This window comes from Rhagoletis pomonella, unplaced genomic scaffold (genome assembly GCF_013731165.1).
Source record: "Rhagoletis pomonella isolate Grant_MI unplaced genomic scaffold, Rhpom_1.0 Rhpom_scaffold_00013, whole genome shotgun sequence".
Lineage (NCBI taxonomy): Eukaryota > Metazoa > Arthropoda > Insecta > Diptera > Tephritidae > Rhagoletis > Rhagoletis pomonella.
In genome coordinates, this window is record NW_023458567.1 from 18,247,398 (window position 1) to 18,267,292 (window position 19,895).

Genomic DNA, 19,895 nt, shown 5'->3' on the forward strand with positions numbered 1-19,895 from the left:
AAAATAAATGCTGCAATTTTGTTCAGCATTTATTTAGAAAACTTCATAAAAGTTGCGAAACTACTTTATTCCGTCTGCGTTTGGAACAACATGAGGAGCGAGTTCATAGCAAATGAGTTGAATGCTAGCAGCGAAGAGCGCAAATCCATTTGTGAAGATGAAAAAGCCATACAAATTTGACAACTCATTTAATTGAGATAAGTGCAATAAATATTAAATATTTAACTGAAAGTGACTATGCAAATTTGTCGTACATTATTTGTTAATTAATTTAAATGGTATGACAAATGCAAGCAATTAAAATATAGCGAGCATTTGCATATTGCTATGTTAGACCGGGTCGGTAGGCATACGAAAGAAAAAAAGCTTGTTATTAAGATTCCCACCTCCCCCCAATTTTAAAGCTTTTTCGATAGGTTGTTGGCGTAGCAAAAATGTCTGCCCTAAAATTGCTAAAGTAGTAGTCTCTTTATGACTTACTATTTTATTTCTGATCGTACAAGGCTTCACTATTTGGCAGAATTTGTTATTTATTTCATTTCAGTCGGATACAAAATGAGTCAATTGTGTTTACTCTTTGGTCGGGATGATTTAGAAAAAAGTTAAAAAATTAATTTATTGCATACTATTGACAAATTCTAAAGGTTCTTTAGAAAATGGCGCAATGAAATTTGGCACACAGATAGTTTGGAATCTGGATTAATATATAAAAAGATTTTTGAAGACAGTTGCCACCATTTTCAAAAGTTCAAATCAATTAATGTAAAAGTTAGATAAAATATTACAGCCGTGTGGATGTCGATTTATTTTGAAAATATTTTTGAAGATAATTGCCACCTGTTAAAAAAGTTAAAATCAATTTAATTTACAACTTTTTCCAATAAGTGGCCGTATGTCCTAATGTAGCTCAACTATAACACGTTGATATGTAAATCATTAACCTAGCCATTAATTTGGGGGCTCATAACGAATAAAGTATTTGTATTGCAGTTTTATACAATTCTGATATTACATATACAGTGACGAGCAAAACTGTAACATGGAGTAACACTTTTTATTTCAGCTGTCGCTATATTTCCAAGTTCTAACGACATTCATACTGTTGTTGTATATTTTTATTGGTACATCTTTTCTTCCTCTGTCATAACGATTTGAAGTCAATTCAACAACATTAACAAAACCAGCAGACAAAAATGTAAATTAAGGCAAATGTTACAGTTTTGCACTCATATATTTTTAATAACTTTTTGACAATTTTCACAAAAAAAAGAATTATTAACACAATGTTCAGTATGCTTTTGCTTTATTTAGTTCCTGGTTGCAATTTGGCATACCTAATGTGTATGTCAGCAAAAATTCTGGAGGTATAGCCTCCCACATATCCTTGGTGTGCTTTCACAGCTCATGTACTCCATTGGACGGACTTGGATACTTAGTAAGATGTGCTTTTAGTTGATTTCGCAAATTCTCGATGAGATTCATGTCCCCGGATTGTGGAGGTTATTCCAAATTTGCAAATTTTTGCTTTTGTTCCAGTCTTTGCGAACATGTGCAGTGTGTTTTGGTTGCTTTTTCAGCAGAAACTCTAATTTTTTCGACTACATCTTGCAAATTTTGTTGAAATATGAACAGATACTGTTCCTTACGCATAATGGTTACAAACGGATCAACAACATTTTTGAAATACAACCCCAAACTATTATTGACCGACCACTGTGATTCACAGTTTGCCTTACATGATGCGCGTAGGCTTAATTTGGGCCTTTGATGCAATACCATGCCCGGCCATCTGATTCAAAGCGATTAATTTAGTCTTGTCAGACCAAATAACCTTCAATTGAAACTTAAAAATATGTTTTTATTGCATTCTGAACGGCCTAACATATCCCAATAGGCAACGGTCCGGTTTTCGTGCGATGCAGCAAAACGCTGCCACACTCGCACATGTATTTTGATCAAATTTGCTTTTTTCTTCTTTTATGATCCATTGTGCTCAATTTGGCAATTTTTCGCCTCACTATCTACTGATTTGCATTCAATTTTAATACCTTAAGCGCTTCTGTAGTAGTGCCTGCAGCGCTACTTGCTACTAAGTTCACAAGATATCGGACTGTAATATATTTTGACAGACTTCCTTTGTCCTTAGTAACACTTTAGGCTATATTTTTTCTCAGTCTTAACATTTTCATGTGGCAATTTCCACAATTTTTTGCCACTTTCCCTGCGGTCCCGCCTTTTCGCAGTAAATATATTATTTACATTTATGTTTCCTGATTAACCATATTATTTACGGTAACCACTTCTTGAATAAATTACAATACAGGAAAAAGCCATCTGACTTCCAACTAATGAAAATATAACTGTAAAATGCAAAACTGAGAGTGAGTGCAAAAGTGTAACATCTGCCTTAATTTACATTTTTGCCTGCTGGTTTTATTATTGCTGTTGGATTGACTTCAAATCTTTGTGAGATAGGGAGTAGGGGTGTACCAATAAGAATATACAACAAAAGTATGAAAGTCGTTAGAACTATGAAAGATAGCGGTGGCTGAAATAAAAAGTGTTTAATCATGTTACAGTTTTGCTCGTCACTGTACATATGTATGTGTACTTCTTATATCTGATATGTATGCCTAGCAGTGGGTCAGCGAAAGCGCACTGGCATATTGTTTTCCATTTTGACAGCCGCTACTGACAGCTTCATTGAGGCAAAGCTCGTTTGCCGGTTTCCAAACAAATGTCAGCAGACGTCAAACTGCATAATCATGAATGCAAACGAGTGCGTTTGTGGGAGTGTGGGCTGGAAGAGGAGTATTGGGTGGGACAGACAGTATAGTGATTATAATCAAGCAGCAAAATAAGCGTGTGGGAAATGTAAACAAAACATTAAAGGCGTTGAAAATTAATCAAAACAAATATGAAGCGAAGAGCTATAAATGGAAAAAACTTACATATGTATGTACGTATGCATATATATTAAGCGCTGAGCAAATGAATGAATGAAGTGCCAAGCAGTTGAAAGCGCGCTGAAATAAATAAAAGTAAAAAATAGTTATGCAGATGTTCATCTGCATCTCTAGCAGCGTGTGAATGTGGGGCGTTAAGGATATGCAGCATGGCTGAGTGGCAGCGTGGCAGCGTGGCAGCTTGGAAGGCAGGCAGGCAGGCCAACCGCCGGCAGCTGTCAAAAATGTCATTTACGCTTCGGCATTGCCGCAATGGACACATGTTAAAGACATTGCGCAAGTTTTATATTTCGATTATTTTCATATGTTAGGCTTGAAATAACTACATACATACATGCATTGATATATCTGTATGAAAAAATTCGATAGCATTGCTACAAAACTTTTTTTTTTTGCCCATAACTGTTAAATGGCTTTCCCATCGCACTCGCCGTTTTTGGCCAGGAGGGTGTTGCCAGAAATGTCCACAGCAGCATTCCAACAAACATTCCAGCGGCTGTAAAAATTTTAAGACATGTAAAAAGACAAGCAGACCTATTCAAGCCACATGTGCACAATTTTTCATGCATATAAAATTTATACCAAGCAATTTTATGTGCAAGTACGTCAAAAAAATTGGAAAATGTGTTCAAAACATGCATTTAATAGTTCTTCGATCGAAGGCACATACACAAAAGCATCCATACACACCTACATAGCTGTATTTTCACTCGCTAGAGATGGTTACCAGCAGGGACTTGAACCGGTTTTGAACCGAACCGGGTTTGAACCGGAAAACCGCTTTTTTCAGTTACCTAACTGAACCATTAACCGAACCAAAATTTTCCACAAATGTCTGTTCCGAACCGAAAACCGAAACAGACACTTGACACTTATGCTTGCGCGTTGTTGCACTTGACACTTGGGATTTAAAGCTCAAACAGTAAACGACGTAACGTAGACGTAGGTTGACGTGACACGATCTACCTTATGGGATTCGCGTGTTAACGAAAACTCACCACCGCATGGCGGTGACGTTGCCATTGCTTCTCTCTCTCTCTATCAACAGTAAATTTGATATGCTGCTACGTACGTCACCCTACGTTTACGCTACGTCGTTGGCTAACTGCGCTTTTAAGCATGCGCGTTAATTTTTTTTCCGAACCGTTGAACCGAACCGAAACCCCGCTTCAAAGACCAAAATTCTGATTTGGTGAACCAATTCAAAAGAGCAAAACGGTTCGAACCGTTGAACCGAATCGACCAAATTTTTTATCCGGTTCACGACCCTGGTTGCTAGACTTCGGGCCGAAACCAGTACATACATATATTCGGAATTGTAACCGCCTACCGAAAGTTGGGCGCAAATTCTTCTGATCTAATTAACGAGCGAAGCAAAGTCCCTCCCCAGCTGATATTTCTAAAACATCGAGTACCTTTTTCTTCAGCTAACACCACTATCGGGTACCGCATCGAAAACTTACGTCCTTTTATAAGACGCTTCCTAGCATAGTCCCTGGTAATTTCGTTTCGATTTCTCCCTGAATGGTTGTAGTGATCTGTTCTTCAAAGTATTTGTATACCTCAAGTTATCTTGGCTGGTTAGTAAGATCACACATAAACTGTAAGATGGTCATTTGTTTGATGACAGGAGGCACTTCGTTTCCGACCAGAACCATTCGCTTTGCTTCCTTATTCAACTTAGAAAAGGCAGAACAGACTTCGCGGTTTTTATTTCCGATGAAGTCGATGTCAACGGCTTACGCCAGAAATTGCACGCTCTTGTAGTAAATCGTTCCTGAGCGGTTCAGTTCTAGGGCCCTCATCATCTTCTCCAACATTAGATTAAAGAAATCACATGAAAGATAGTCATCCTGTCTGAAACCACGTTTGGTGGCGAACGGCTCGCAAAAGTCTTTCCCAATTCTAACGGAGCTGGTGATTTTGCTCAACGTCATTTTACACAGCCATATCAGTTTCTCGGGGATAACAAATTCAGACATCGCGGCGTATAGGCAACTCCTTTTAGTGCTGTTGAAAGCAGTTTAAAGTCGACAAATAGATAGTAAGTGTCGATCCTTTTCTCGCGGGTATTTTCCAATATTTGACGTACTGTGAATACTTGGTCATGTCTAAAGCCACGCTGATAAGGTCCAATCAGTTCTTTGACGGTGGGCTTCAGTCTTTCACACAATATGTTCGATGAGACCTATAGCAGAAGCTTTGGCTTACAAATAACTTGGCCGTATTGAGTTTTTAGCGTGTAGCCAGTCCTTAGGTCCACAATTTCCTTCAGTGAGGAGAAGAAAGTAGATTTCCCATAAGTACCCCAAATAGTACCTAGCAGTCCAGCGTTGAAAATGTTAGAACATTGTTGGTGGTTTTTGCGGTGTATACAGGAAGCGTGTGTTAGTTACATGTCTAATTCTCTCTTTAAACAATTGCAGGATGGGTATCTACCTAGTGGGAAGTTTACTCGAATTTTTACCACCAAAGCGGCCCACTCATTCCCTTCAATTTCTTTTTTTTGTATCCAGTCACCCAGTATGTAGCGACCCGTCTATTATCGCAGAGTTCATCTAAAATATTCCTGCATTGTCGTATATAAAGCGAGTTTGTCATACTAACCATTACAGCTTTAATGGCTTCGCGGCTGTCGGTGAAAAAATTTACTGGTGCATATTGAGAAGTAAGAGCCGCAGCTGCCGACCAAGCTATTTATGATGCGGCATGTCGGTGTGGTCTTGGTTCTGAGTCCTTTCTTCAGGCCACTTGCTTGGCTTTAGTCCACCCTGGGACATAAATATCTTGCTGTTTGACATATCCTGGTTTTCTCTGATATGAAGCTTTTCTGTTGAGGAGTCCTGCCACACGTTTCTTCCACCGTGAGACCACCTCTATGGCTTCCTTCCTCGTCAACTCAACCCGAGCGTCAAGCCGTCTTCCGCAATATCACTTTGACCTGCTACCCACAAAAGTGTACTTAGAAAATATTCGCACGAGACAAAAACGGCAGGTTGGCGGTTCGCCTCTTTGCTATAAGAAGGAATGTTTGCTTTCACTGATCCTTTGGAGCCATCGATTTTAAACAACTCTGGTCCTACCATACAGCTACTGCTACTCGACCCCACATCCATTGAGAAGATAGCTTCTTTAGTCCAGTCGCTATACGTAGTGTTCTGTGCTATTAGTCAGTTATGGATTGAGTTAAGTACCAGATAAATTCAATACCGAGAATCTGCCGACATTCGTTTATCACTATTTTCTTGAAAGTTAGCGGAACTGCGTACAACTAGCATATATGGTGCTTCTATTACCCTATCACAGTGGGTCCAAAGCGGCCTAAGTGTGTCTTTTTCCCGGATTTGGGTTAACCAGTTCATTTGACTTCTGAACAGTTCTGGAGGATGTGAAAAATATGGCGACCGTCTTACATTTTAAGGAAGTTCGAATGAGCAGACGGTGTCGCAAAAGGAGAAATTTTCATTATGTTACAACAAAAACTATTTAGCAGCATCACACTCTTCTCCATCACCTTAAAAAGTGAAATAAAAGACGGAGTCGGTATCAAACACTTGTTCAAACTCACATCTCTAGCACTCAGGATGCATTTTTTTCATATGCATATTTAATTTTTATGTTACATGCACCCATGACCACAGAGATTGTTGCATAATTGATATGGCAGCCTGCAATGTTAGCAACATTTGAACAGCTTCAACTAACAACCAAATTCGGGCTGGTTTCGTTACGGTACTGTCGCTTATTTCAATTATGATTAAGCATTGTGGAACAATTGATTTGTGTGGACTGTTTGCTGTAAGGAATTCAAAAACAACTACATGACAAATAGATACATATATGTATGTATATATTTTTATTTTTATTTTGAGGCAACATGTGCTCACCGCCAGCCACGGGGGGTCGCCTTTTTTTGCTTATGACACCAACAGATGATGGATGGCGGTGCAGTTGAAGGGGTAAAAGCATAAAAAAGCTAAAAAAAGTATTTAAGAAATAAAAAGTAAGATGCAAATGTGTGAATTGATGGGTCAATAAGTGTTTTGTACGAGTACTCGCTTGCCTGATCATGTATGTATGTACATGACAGCTGGCATTGGCGTCAATAAATATACAATAAATAACAAATGTGTTTAGGACTTTTACTAGACTTGAAGAGTTTAAATCATTTTACGAGTATACAATAAACATTTTATTAAAAATGTGTGATCACTGGCAAGTAAAGGAGATTGGAAACGCTCTATAAATCGGGGTTTCACTGGAGTACAATTTTTCCAAAGATAGCCAGGCCTCTTGAGCTAAGCTTGTACTAGTCATAAGTGCTTAAAACAATGCTCAATCGAACTCTCAGTGATTATGTTGACTATGGACTCGGTAGCCAGTCTTAGAGTATGAAGTTCAGTTCAATCCAGGGACGTGAACGGGTTTTGAACCGAACCGGTTTTGAACCGGAAAACCGATTTTTTCTATTAATTAACCGAACCGAAATTTTCCACAAATATTTTATCCGAACCGAAAACCGAACCACTTTGCATAAAGGTTTAATTATCATTACCATTATTAAAAAAATTACCTTATCTGAAACGTAGAATTTTAATCAAAATTTTCTAACCTTCCATTTACTATCTTTTTTTAATTTCTATTAACTCTCTCTCCCTTCCTCACTCTTTTTCATTCCAGATCTCACACATGCTGAAGTCAAACCAAAATTGGAAATTTTTCCCATGCAAGAAGTACAAAGGAAACCAGTTGGCAAATCATTGATTCTAACCTGTAAACCGATTGTGGCTGATCCGAATTTGGTATCGGATTTGCAATGGAAGGATAATATGAATAATACAATATTGCCCAAACCGTAAGTTGAGAAGCAAAAAGTTGTACGAATTAAATATTAAAATTTTAAAGAATTAATCCAGAGAATTATTTCCTATGCTCTAAAACAAAAATATAAACACTTGTATATATAATAACTATAGTGTAGGACTCCCAAGCCTTAAAAATATAGTATATCTGAAATGATTCTGCTATCTCTAAAATCTATAGTAAATAACTTGAAAGTAACTTACCTGTAAATATTTTAAATTGTATAGATATATAAAAACATATCCCAACGCCTATTAACTTTTTGGTAATTATCTGCAGAACTCGCAATATTAAAAATTTATTGAAGTTAGACAAAAGAAAAACTATATAATATTTTATGGCCTAAATGAGCGAAGTAAATTATCTTAAAAACAACTTTCTAAGTATTCTTGTACTAAATATTTTTTTTTTTCTGAGATTAAGTTCCTATAAGCTTTTTTTAAAACACTTAAATATACCGGTTTTTTGATAATTTAGAGCTTTTTAATAATTTCCTTATGGGTCAATCGACCATTTTTGATTTTTGTGAATTTTGATCAGAACTTTTCTTTTATCGTATATCGTATAACGAAGTTCTGCCAAAGAAAAAAATAAAAATAAAATTCTGAAGTTATGCAAAATTCTTAATTTGACAATTTTTATATTACAGTTACAAAATCTGGTCTAGTTCTAAAAGCGATATTTAGGGACATAAAGAAAAAATGCATACTAATGTATATAAAAAATTCCAAAAGTTATAAACATACATACCCAATTTCACCAGTCAATTCTAAATTTATCAGGATGTTAAATATTAAAATCACAAGATTTTATTCGAAATTTTACTATTTCAAATTTTAACAGTCTAATGAATTTTAAAAGTGATTGGTGGAACCGAGCATAAGGCAAGTAGAAACTTTTATAAACTTTAGACTAAATCTTTTTAATACCAAGAAGTTTACACGAAGAAGTTTTTTAAGGATATCAATTTTTGAACTTCGAAAAAATATTTCGTTCGCAAATTCTATGTGAAGTTACATATGTGAAAACATTTTTATTTCACTTAAATTTACTTTTAATTTAGAGTAGATACGCAATTTTTTTTATTCAAGAAATATAACTTTAAAAGCACCTACTTGAAATTTATCGGGTCTTTTAAGATAAACTAGAGGTATTTTTACATATAAAAATATCCATGAATTTAATACAAGTAAGATATTGCTTTTACGGTTTTTTACTTTGAAAATTCTGAAATTTTTTTTACTTTTCGACTTTTTTAGTAAATTTATTTATTGTACTTATGAATATGCAAAAAAACACCATTTATTAGCTTTAGACCTTCTCAAAAATTGAACTTGCTAAATCCGCGAAATTTTGAACTTTCGAAAAATATTTTATACCTAAGTATATTTTTCCTCTGGCAAAACTTCGTTATGTTACAAAAGAAAAGTACTGACCAAAACTCATCCAAATCTCAAGAAATGTCAGTTCTAACCATTGATCGGTTTGAACCATAAAGTTTTAAAATATTTTAAGTTACTGTATTGACGCTTTTTTATAAAAAATTTATTTAACCTAAATTTATAACACAGTATTTCTCTACTCTATACAATATAGCTACACATTTTAAATCTAAATTATTTATATCACTTCTGTATATTTAATTTGCGCTATTAATTTATTTTTTATTCTCTTATTACAATCTTTTTTACACAAAAAAAAAATTTAGGAACAAATACTATTATCCACTGTATGATTCCAAAGGACGTAGATTACCCGCTGTGTAAGTGTAAAAAACACTCACTATCTTTCGCTGAACGCTAATGTTTGTGTGCCTAAACTGAATGAGTCATCATTAGTTAATGCGTTTTTTTTAAATAAAAACCGAAGCATTTTAGTGCAAATATTTAGCATTCATACCAAGTAATCTTTTTTGCGAAAAAAAAACTAAACGATTTTTAGAATAAATTTAGCCGCACCCGGCACCTGAGGCATGCCCCTAATGCACATGTACGTAATACCAACTCAACAACAATTTAGCGCGCACACAAACCACTAATGCAACTGTGTTGCCTTGTCAGCCATTAACATGCAATGTTGCCAAGTTGCTGTAGCCAATTGCCTAATTTTCATTAATTCAATGCATTTGCAGTAATTTTTACTGGTTTTGAAGAAACCAAACATTTTTTGTTGGTATTTTCATTCGTAGTTTAATCCTTTAACAGAGAATATTATGAAATAGCATTTATGTATAAGCGCAGCAGTTTCGCATTTTTCCAGCATAAATTATTGCATTGTTAGCTTCGCACGTTACGTTCTTTGAAATTTTGAAATTAGAATATGTAGTATAAAAATGTTATGTTTTTCATTGTTTTGAAATATTATTTATTATTTTTGCTACGTTTTTCATAATACGCAAATACTATTAGGAGTATTACCTTGGACTGGAAGAAGCCTCGAACAGCTCGAAAAATTTCAAAATTCTATGAACTTTCAGTTTAAGAGAACCTCCCAATTATGATTTATCAAAGTTTAGTTGTCATTTTATAGACTAATGTAGCTGTAGTTTGTTACCACTATTTATGTTACTACCTCTTAATTTCTTCTATCAACTTAGTTCTTCCCGTAAGACTAAAATATTTAATTAAAATTAAAAAATTTGCTCATCGAATTTTAAGCTTTATCAGTCACCGCACCTTTATGCGCAAAAAAAAACAGTGAATAACTATTTCATACTTCTATTTTACAATACATCGTATAATAGACAACGCCTCATACTTACATAAATATGTATCTTAGTTCATTTTTTTGTTTATATACCTACTCCTCCCACAAATAGCGCTTCATTCGTACATTTAAGCCCCAATTTTAATTAACATTAAACATTAAAAGCATTACACTTCATTTCATTTACTCCTTCGCTGCCTAATTAAAAATATTTAATCTCTCATTGCGTAGTCCTCTCCATATTCTTCGGTCGTTTGTGTGTCCGCCTGCCTTTCGTTTTCATATTCGCAAGCGAATTTCATTTTCAATTCACTTACAACAGTTACGATAATCTCCTTGGCGAATACATTCACAGTGGAATTAGTTTACTAACACTCAAAAATGCGAATGTCAAACATTTCTATGCTTAGTACGTGCTTAGACATCTTGTTACTAAAAAAACAATCCAAATATTTACTAAGAGCATTTTTGAAACGAAATGTTTGCCAAAATTTGCATTGAAGTAGAATTTTTCTTATGAGTTTTCATTTTGCCTATGTCATTTTATCATATTTTCTTTATGTTGCATCATTTTATTTTCTAACTTTAATTATAGCTTTGAAACAAAACCTAACCTTAAAAAGCATAATAAACTAATAACAATAAATTCTAAACTATTAAATAAAACTGATTATATGGAAAATGTTTGTCCAGGGTTGGCTCTCAAAGCACTCAACCGATTTTAATAATTGTTTTTTTTTTTTAATGAAGCATTTGTGTAACACAACCAAGTGCCAGTTTTTTATTCTTGGAAGATAAGCATCCTTTTTAGGGGGTAACGCAGTTTTGACAAGTCACTGCAGTGAGAAATCGCCAGTTTGGTTCTCAAAAATCGTCATTTGCATGTAAAAATCATCAACATATAAAAAATTAAAATAAACAGAACCCGGCAGCACTTTTAGTTTTTTTCTGATTCATATACGTACGTAAAAAATCAAAGATTTAACTTTCTTAGGAATTTTTAAATTTACAAAAATATTTTTAATTGCAATAAAATCGCATTTTGATCTTCATTTTTAGATCATTAATGCCTGTTGAACTGCAACATTTCCAAGAGTACTTCAGAAAGCGTCAAATGTACTTTAGAAACTGTAAAATGTTCTTCAGAAAGCGTCAAATGTACTTCAGAATTGTCAGTTGTAAAATGAACGTAATTTACGTTTTACACATTTGACGGTTTCTAAAGTACATTTTACGTTTTCTGAAGTACATTTTACGCTTTCTGAAGTACTCTTGGGAAAGGTCTAATCAATTTTAAATTTATCAGCCTGTTGAAATTTAAAAATACACAATTTTGTTCGGAAAATTAAACATTTTGAATTTCAACAGTCTGAAAAATTTTACATTGATTAGTGAAACTTTGGATAAGAGGCACAATATTTGTTTTTGTCACAAAGTTTTTCTCTATTTTCCGTAATAATTTATTCATAATTTCCTTCGCTCAATAAAATATGTATCAGTACACAACGCAAAAACTACGAATATTGATGAAACAAAGAAGAAAACTATTTATCGACAACTACTGTCAGTTCTGTTACATCATATAATTTGGATACGACAATTATTTATTAGCAAAATTGGTAGACAAGTGTCTACACTGCAATTTTTAGTTGTCTGTGTAACTGTCTTCAAAGTTGAGAATCAACCAAATTTGCACATAAAGAAAAATCGTCATTGGGGCAAAAAAATGCTCAAATCGTAATGGCCGTAAAAAATCTTAAAAATTACGACTAAATCGTCAACCTGGCAACACTGGGGTAAAGTTACAAACAAATACAAGGACGTGCAAACATGAGACTATTTGGTACCCTGCAGTAAATCGCGCTAGTTCAGAACTAGCGCAAAACTAGCTCTTTAAGAGGCGGTACTGGTTCTCGATCTATCCCAACGCAACGCTTTCAACTGTCTCTTTTTACATGGCGATGTCCTCCGAAGTGGAAATTGCCATCTCTGCCGAACTTTCGAACTAGTCCTGAACTGATTCCATTTTCGACAGTTCTGGGACAATAAGGTTGCTATGAGAAAAAATGTTAAAACTAGATTATTGGATATTTTTTCTTTTCTGAACTATTTCCATTTCGGACAGCTCTGCGACAATAATTTCTTTATGAAAAAAATTTTGATTATTCGATTTTTTGATGTTTTTATAATTTTTTCTGTTCTTTTACAGATTGCACTTTATTTATTTTTTATTCTTTTATCTTACTTATATTAAAATTGGGAATTTTCTCTTAAATTTTTAAGCGGAACTCAACAATTTAAATTTATTTTATTAATTTATTTAAATCTGAAAATCACAACTGCCTCCATCGCGATTTGAACTCGCGACCAACGAGGTTAGAGTCGGTGGTCTTCCCGCTGAGCTATTTTAGTACTGTACGAGGAGTGAGAATGTGTGCATTTACTTCTCAACAGAGCGCAACTAGCACACCAAAAGTTTCAACTGTCCCTCCTCTGTAGCCGTTTTGCACTAGTTCAGAGATAGTTCTGAAATGTATAGGGCGGAACTAGCGCTTTAACAGACTGTCTCTAAGTTTTACTGCAGGATCTCCATCAGTGCCTATCAAATACGAGCTCACAAACGCGAACGAGATGTGTGTGAGTTAAGTGACTGCGCTGTACCACTAACGTACACACATACCCGCTAGAGCCTTTTAAATTATTCGAATAATTCGATTCGTTATTTTTCAAACAAAAAAATGTGAATTTATAACCTGCTCATTTATGTTGTTGCTTAGTAACTACAATATTTTCTCAAAACAAACTTATGTGGGGCGGTCCAGAGTTGCGGGTGGGGCATTTGAACTCGTTTTTGCTCAAACTTTTAGTAAGTTCTCTTTAACCATTAAATTGGCGAGTTTCAAATAGTTAAAGTATAAAACTTAATCATATAATTTACATAGAAAATTTTTCCAAGAAGGACGGGTAGGACAACGTTGACACCCACTTCACTGAGTTATTGGATTGTTTACCAATTTCAGACAAACTATAACGTCGATGTTTTTGCAAAACCGCCCATCGACTAATTGCAAGACCGTCTATCTTACGTCACTTAAATTTTACAGGAGAGCGAAAAAAACGTGGTTTATTTGAAGGCATTGCCTTGATAGGCGCTATTTTCTCTAGCTATTATTTTACAAATCTGTTGTTTTAATAACGATTTTATGATTTGTATGCATAAATCTCGATGCCTGGAATTCGGTGTTACCAAATCTCGTCTTTGCCACACATTTTAGATTGTGACGGGTGGGACGAGTCACTATTGAGGACACAGTTCGTGAATAAAACGACCGCTAATGGTTTGATGTGAATATTAAATAATTTTTTATAAGGGGATCTGGTTTGATCTATACGTTAAAAAATACATATTTTGCTGTGACTCCTCAGCATACATAAATTTTTGTAATAACCGTTTTAAAGTCCATTAATTGTACTTTCTTTCTGTTTTTTTTTGATAATTATTTTTTGAATTGTCATTTTGATACACCAGGAATGACTTGACAACACAGAAATCTATTCTTAACGAATTATTCTCTCTGCTTTTTCACAAGTTTAAACACAATCTATGTGTTTTATTTTTGTACCGTCTTCACTGGAATTATTCGAATAATCGATGGTGTGCGATTATTCGAATACAGCTAATCGATATAATTCGAATATTCGATTAATCGAACATCAAGAGCTCTAATAACCGCTGAGACACAATGCCTGCGAATGGCGAATTTCGCCCTACAAAGCGATGCCGACGTCCAACTTTCGCCCACCTAATACGCTTACTGAACACATATAGAGCGTTGTTTAATTCAGAAAGCTGTCAAATGATAAGGTGACCATATTTCAAGTATTTTTTGCCGTTACCGCTGATTGATTTCTATCGCCGCGTACAGTCATCGTGCGAACTTCGCCGTTTGCTTTCGTTGTGTGCGTTCTCAAATACATAGGTGTATTTTAATTTTTACAGTAAAGATTTGCTCGAAAATTTCGCCGTTCGCCGGCATTGTGCTTCAACGGTAAACGTATTTGCGATAAACAGCTATCGCTAATTGAACTTAGAAAAACAGTCGTTTTCATTTACATTAGAATGCTGACTACATATTAAACAGTAATAGAATCTAGGAGTCATAAGAAATACATTACATTATTCATGACGCATGTAATGCATTTCTACTTTTCCACTGGGAAGCATCGATTTACTCTCATGTGCAGTAGCATGATGTATAGAACATTCTATCTATATTTTCTTCTACACTTAATTCGTGCACCGTCTCATGGCAGCTGTAATAGATGACGCACGTTGTAAATTTTTCGCAAATAATGCCCCCTCCATCGCATTTCCTGAACTTTGGTAATGTAAGCCTGGCCTTTCTCTGAGCAAACCGGCAGGTCGATAGAGGATCCTTTCCTATGGAGGGTCTGGACCTTCCAAAAGCAAGGTGGGTCATCGACATTTGGGAGGAAATCAACCGATGCTGTTTTGGGTTTTCCATAGGATCTGTTTTTTTTTTTACTTTAAGCGTTTTAAACCCTCATTGCCAGGAGAGTTTTTAAAGATGCTCATTTATATAACGAGCAGCTTGCCCCAAGACAACAGACGCCCGCTTGTAGATGCTGCTGACTTTAGTGAGCCCTTAAATCTAATAAAACGTAGTTGGAGCCTATTTTTTCAAGCTGAATAACGGTAAATTGAAAATATCTCGACATCTTGTCCATAAAATAAAGAATTAACTCGATTTTCGGAATCAGCGAGCAATTCTATATAGGAATTGGATAGTGGCATCCGTTGAACATTTTTGCTGTAAACCAGTGCAATTGTACAGTTTGATGAAAAGCCAAGGCGTTTGTTACTAATGGAATAAAAAAGGGGGACCCCACAATAAATACTTTATACGCTCTTGACTAAAGGGTCTAGTATTGATTAGGCACCATTTGGATCTCGTCACTCCACCTTTGTACCGCTTAAAATGCGAGGTGATCTTTCTTCAAATGAAGCTCTATTATAAAGCTTTCCCATCTGCTGATTGTGAATATTTCAGGCCATTTCGCTGCTCGAGCAAATCTACTGTTAACGTAGCAAAAGTAGTTACATTTATTTCAGGGCGAATTTAAACCTTTCTATTAGTATCTATTTTAATATTTATTATAATAAAATAATTATATTTCCTTACTTGTACCATTTGCACAGTAAATGTGTAACTTAGTTTCTTTTCATACCATAATAATATCCTGCAATTGAATTGCTTTTATTCAACAATTTTTCGATGAAAATATTTTTGCTCATTTATTAGTGATGTTTATTTAAAGTTTTAACACATTTTCATATTTACTAGCCGCTAATGTGTAAGTTTATTAATTTCCACGAAATGCCCATATCAGTTGTTACAATTTAATTAAGAATAAACATATTTAATTGTTTGATTTAGTGCGATCAATTAAAAACAAATGAGGTAATCAGTGCTCATAATTTCGTTTAAAATAACCTATACAAATTATTACTAAATGATTATAGTTTAAAAATACATTTAGAAATATGAAGTTAGTATAAATGGCTGCCGTATTAAATTTCATAGCTATGAACTTTTTGTCAAACACTTAACGAAATTGGAATCAAAATGAGTATGGAGTTGTGTATTTTATTTAGTAGCATAATATCAGGCTCCTACACAAGCCTACACGTAATTTAAAACTTTACAATTTCAGCAAGGAAAAGTACCAAATATATTTCAACAAATAATTAAGTTGTAAGATAGCTTTCGGGTGGCTGAATATTTTATTTTATTCTTTTTGAGCTGACTTATTTGCAGTTGGAAAGCATTTTTTTTAATTATAGTAAGGTTTGTTGAATGAAATTAAATACTGAAATTTTAGGCATATGGGTGTAAAATAAAAAACTTATTTCAAATATAAATCAAAGTAAAAGTTAATCGACACTGGAACATAAAGTCCAACTAACACTCAAAATCAAGCTCCGACTCGGTATCTATTATGATCTCAAAGTTAATTTGAAGCCTATTCTCAAGCTCAAACCCAAACCTATTGAAACGCGTAATCTCAAACTCAATTTTAAACGCAAATTCAATCACCATCTCAAACTCAGACTCTAAATCCAATTCAAACGCAAGTTTATACTCAAAATATAACTCAAACTCAAATTTTAGTCAAACGGAAATCCCCTCACAAGCTTTGGAATCGGGCTCCAACTCAAAGTCTAATTCAAGTTTAAGCTCAAAATTAAACTCAAAGTCAAATTTAAATTTAAGCCACTTAAACTCGTACATAAAATCGAAATCTGACCTCAAATTCAAACGCAAATCCAAACTCATAAAATCCAGTATCAAACTCTTATTAGAATTCAAATTCAAAAGGCTGGCTTAAACTGAGCCTCAAGCTCATATTCGGATTCGAAATCAAATCCAAATTCAGAACCAATTTTCTCAAATTAAAACCCAAATCTAATTTCAAACAAACTCATACACAAACTAAAAATAAAAGACCAACCCAAACTCTTACTCACTCTTTATGTCTCAGCTGCTAAAACTCAAATACAAACACAAATTCAGCCTGAAACTCAATCGCAAACACCAACCCGACTACTTAAGTAGGATTTTCAATCTCAAAGCTCGAAATCAAATTCTTACTCAAATCAAATTCAAATAAACTGAACCACAAACTCTTTGGTCTAATCCAAAATATCAAATCCAATCATATTCTTATTCATTGAAACTCATCCTTTGACTCACATTCTAACTCGATATCAAACTCAAATTCCGACTCAAGCGCAAACAAAGCTGCTCACAGTCGCTTTCAATCACTCAAAATCTCATTCAAAATCAAATCTGATTTCAAATAAACTCAACCACAAACTCAAAATAAATGTCAAACTCGAAACTCACTCACTCTTTATCTCCTAGATACTAATACTCAATTTCAAACTCAAATTCAGACTGAAACTCAATCGCCAACAAAAATCCTACTTTAACTCAATATCAGACTCAAATTCCGACTCAAGCGCAAACCAATATACTTAAAGTCGCTTTCAATGTCTGAAAATTACTTTCAAACTCAAATCCAATTTCAAATAAACTCAACCACAAGCTAGAACTTTAACTAAAATTTTTATTCACACTCACACTCGAACTCTTACGCACACGCGTATTGAAATTGAAACTCAAACTCAAATTCGCACTCAACACAAATTTCCACTCGACTGTAATTGTCACGCAACTTAAATTTTCACTCGACCTTAATTTAATATCCAAATTTAAATTCTAATCAAATTCGGAATCATATAAACCAGCGATGGGCAGGGAGAGCTTTTATTCTGCGCGCACCTATACAAAATATATAGAAAGAAGCTTAAATGACCTTTGCCCGCTGGCAAGGTAGTTCCCATCGCCGATATAAATTTACAAATAAACCTAACGCAAATTCGATTATCGAGTAAATTCAAATTCCACTCAAGCACAATTTTCACTTCAAACTCGTTCATAACTGCGAAACTTCATCTCATTTCAGATCACTCGATTTTAATACAAATACAAATCTTAGTTAGTATTCAAAATCAAAGTGCTATTAAAATTAAAATTTATATTCATTCTAATTAAAAAGTTAATAGTCACTAATTCAAATTTTTTCCTTCCCAAACATTCAACGAAGCACAAAATTGTGCTGAATAATCGAAACTAAACGTATGTGTATACCTTTTATAGTTTGGTTCACAAAATTTTTATTGTCAAATAAATGCTCAGCAGATTTACTCCAAAAAAAGGAGATCAGCTAACTAAAAATTTTCGACTCACAACCAGTCACAAAGCCCGTCATAAATCTGCCTTAGTGCGGCTTTAGTTCAGTGCTCACAACTGCTGCGCTGCATTGACCCGATTAACCGAAACTATAAAATATTTCCAACAGAAATCGCCTACAACAGCAAATTTTCAAATTTCCGACATTACAACATATTTTAAGCGCCTATTTAGTAGCAACAATAGCACCAACAGCAACAACAAATCCCCTGCCATTAATTTAATTTGCTTTGAGCACCGCTTAACCCACTACATTTAGGAGGATAAAGAATATGCCTAAAATGCGCCCAAATATAGGCTACAACTTAAAAAATTTGCGGGGTAGCGACCAAGCAAATGCGCCCGAAAATATGCTACACATGTACATATGTACGTTGTTATGCGCGTAGTAGGTTCATTTTCAAGCAATGCATCCAGCATTAAAACACACAATTAACTTTTATCGAACCTTTTCGGCGAATAAACTCCCTACAACAATCAACTGCCAGACAAGGCAGGGGCAGTGCATGCATACGTAAAGGTGGTTTAGCAGTGCGACGGGGTGTGGGTAATACATAGCGGCTGAATAGTGAGGAAGAACAACAAGAAACACTTGCACCCACGCTGCGACTGTCAGTGGCGAATGTGAGTGAACTGCGAAAATTGCCAACCGCGCACATTGAGCCAATTTATTTAGCTTTTTCATTTAGTGATGTGTAAAAGGGGCGGAAAGCAGGGCAAATGTGGTGGGGGCAGTACATTGCATTGCAGTTTTTCATTGCGCACACTCACACAGTAAGCACTTAAATATGTACACAGATATGTGAGTAATTTGGTCAGTACCTACATACATACATATGTGGCATTACCACTGACATCAGTGCAACCAGCAAACGTAGTAGAACTGCTGATGTATAAAACAGCAATGGGTAAGTAAGCAACAACAACAGCAACTAAATATCGAGCAAGCTAGCTAATAGCAAGCAAAGCTGTCGAAATTTACTGCATTTTAAGGATTGCGAACCCTTCTCGACTGCGAAAAAAATAATTATCTGGTGCAAATACTTACTACCAGCGCAGCAATGATTAAAAAATCGAGTGTGGTATTTGCATTGCACTATGCCACTCAGCCAAGAAACGAAATACATGGAAAGCATTTAGAAAATTAATTTTGCGAAACAGTGAAACCCTTTAAAAAATGTGTGTTTTGGAAAAATTCACTAAATGTTCTGGTTTTTAACTTTTGGTGAAAAATAGGAATGCCACTGAGTTCCCTCTACTCTACAAGATTCCTTGCCATTCTTATAAGTAATTAGGCGGTGACAATCGGAATGAATTCCTATTCTTATAAGAATTATTCTCATCGTTTACCAGAGCTTAAAATAGTCAATATGGTCCCAGCTCTCTCCACCACTACTTCTTTCATAATTTGAAGCACCCCAAGGAAAATTCCAAAAATCCAAATACACTTTAATTATTCAACTATTAGAGTGCTTGGGCTCATTAAAATTTTAACTGGTTTCTATATAAATAGCAGACTCAG

General features: G+C 34.8%; 1 protein-coding gene across 1 annotated transcript in view; it reads left to right on the top strand.

Annotated features, from left to right (window-relative positions):
- Window positions 1-19,895, top strand: part of LOC118748384 (fasciclin-2-like) — a 294,950-nt gene that overhangs the window by 262,526 nt on the left and 12,529 nt on the right. The window contains exons 2-3 of the mRNA XM_036482755.1: window positions 7,647-7,821; window positions 9,538-9,591. Coding sequence (XP_036338648.1) covers window positions 7,647-7,821; window positions 9,538-9,591 — 229 coding nt within the window. The remainder of the gene's footprint in view (window positions 1-7,646; window positions 7,822-9,537; window positions 9,592-19,895) is intronic.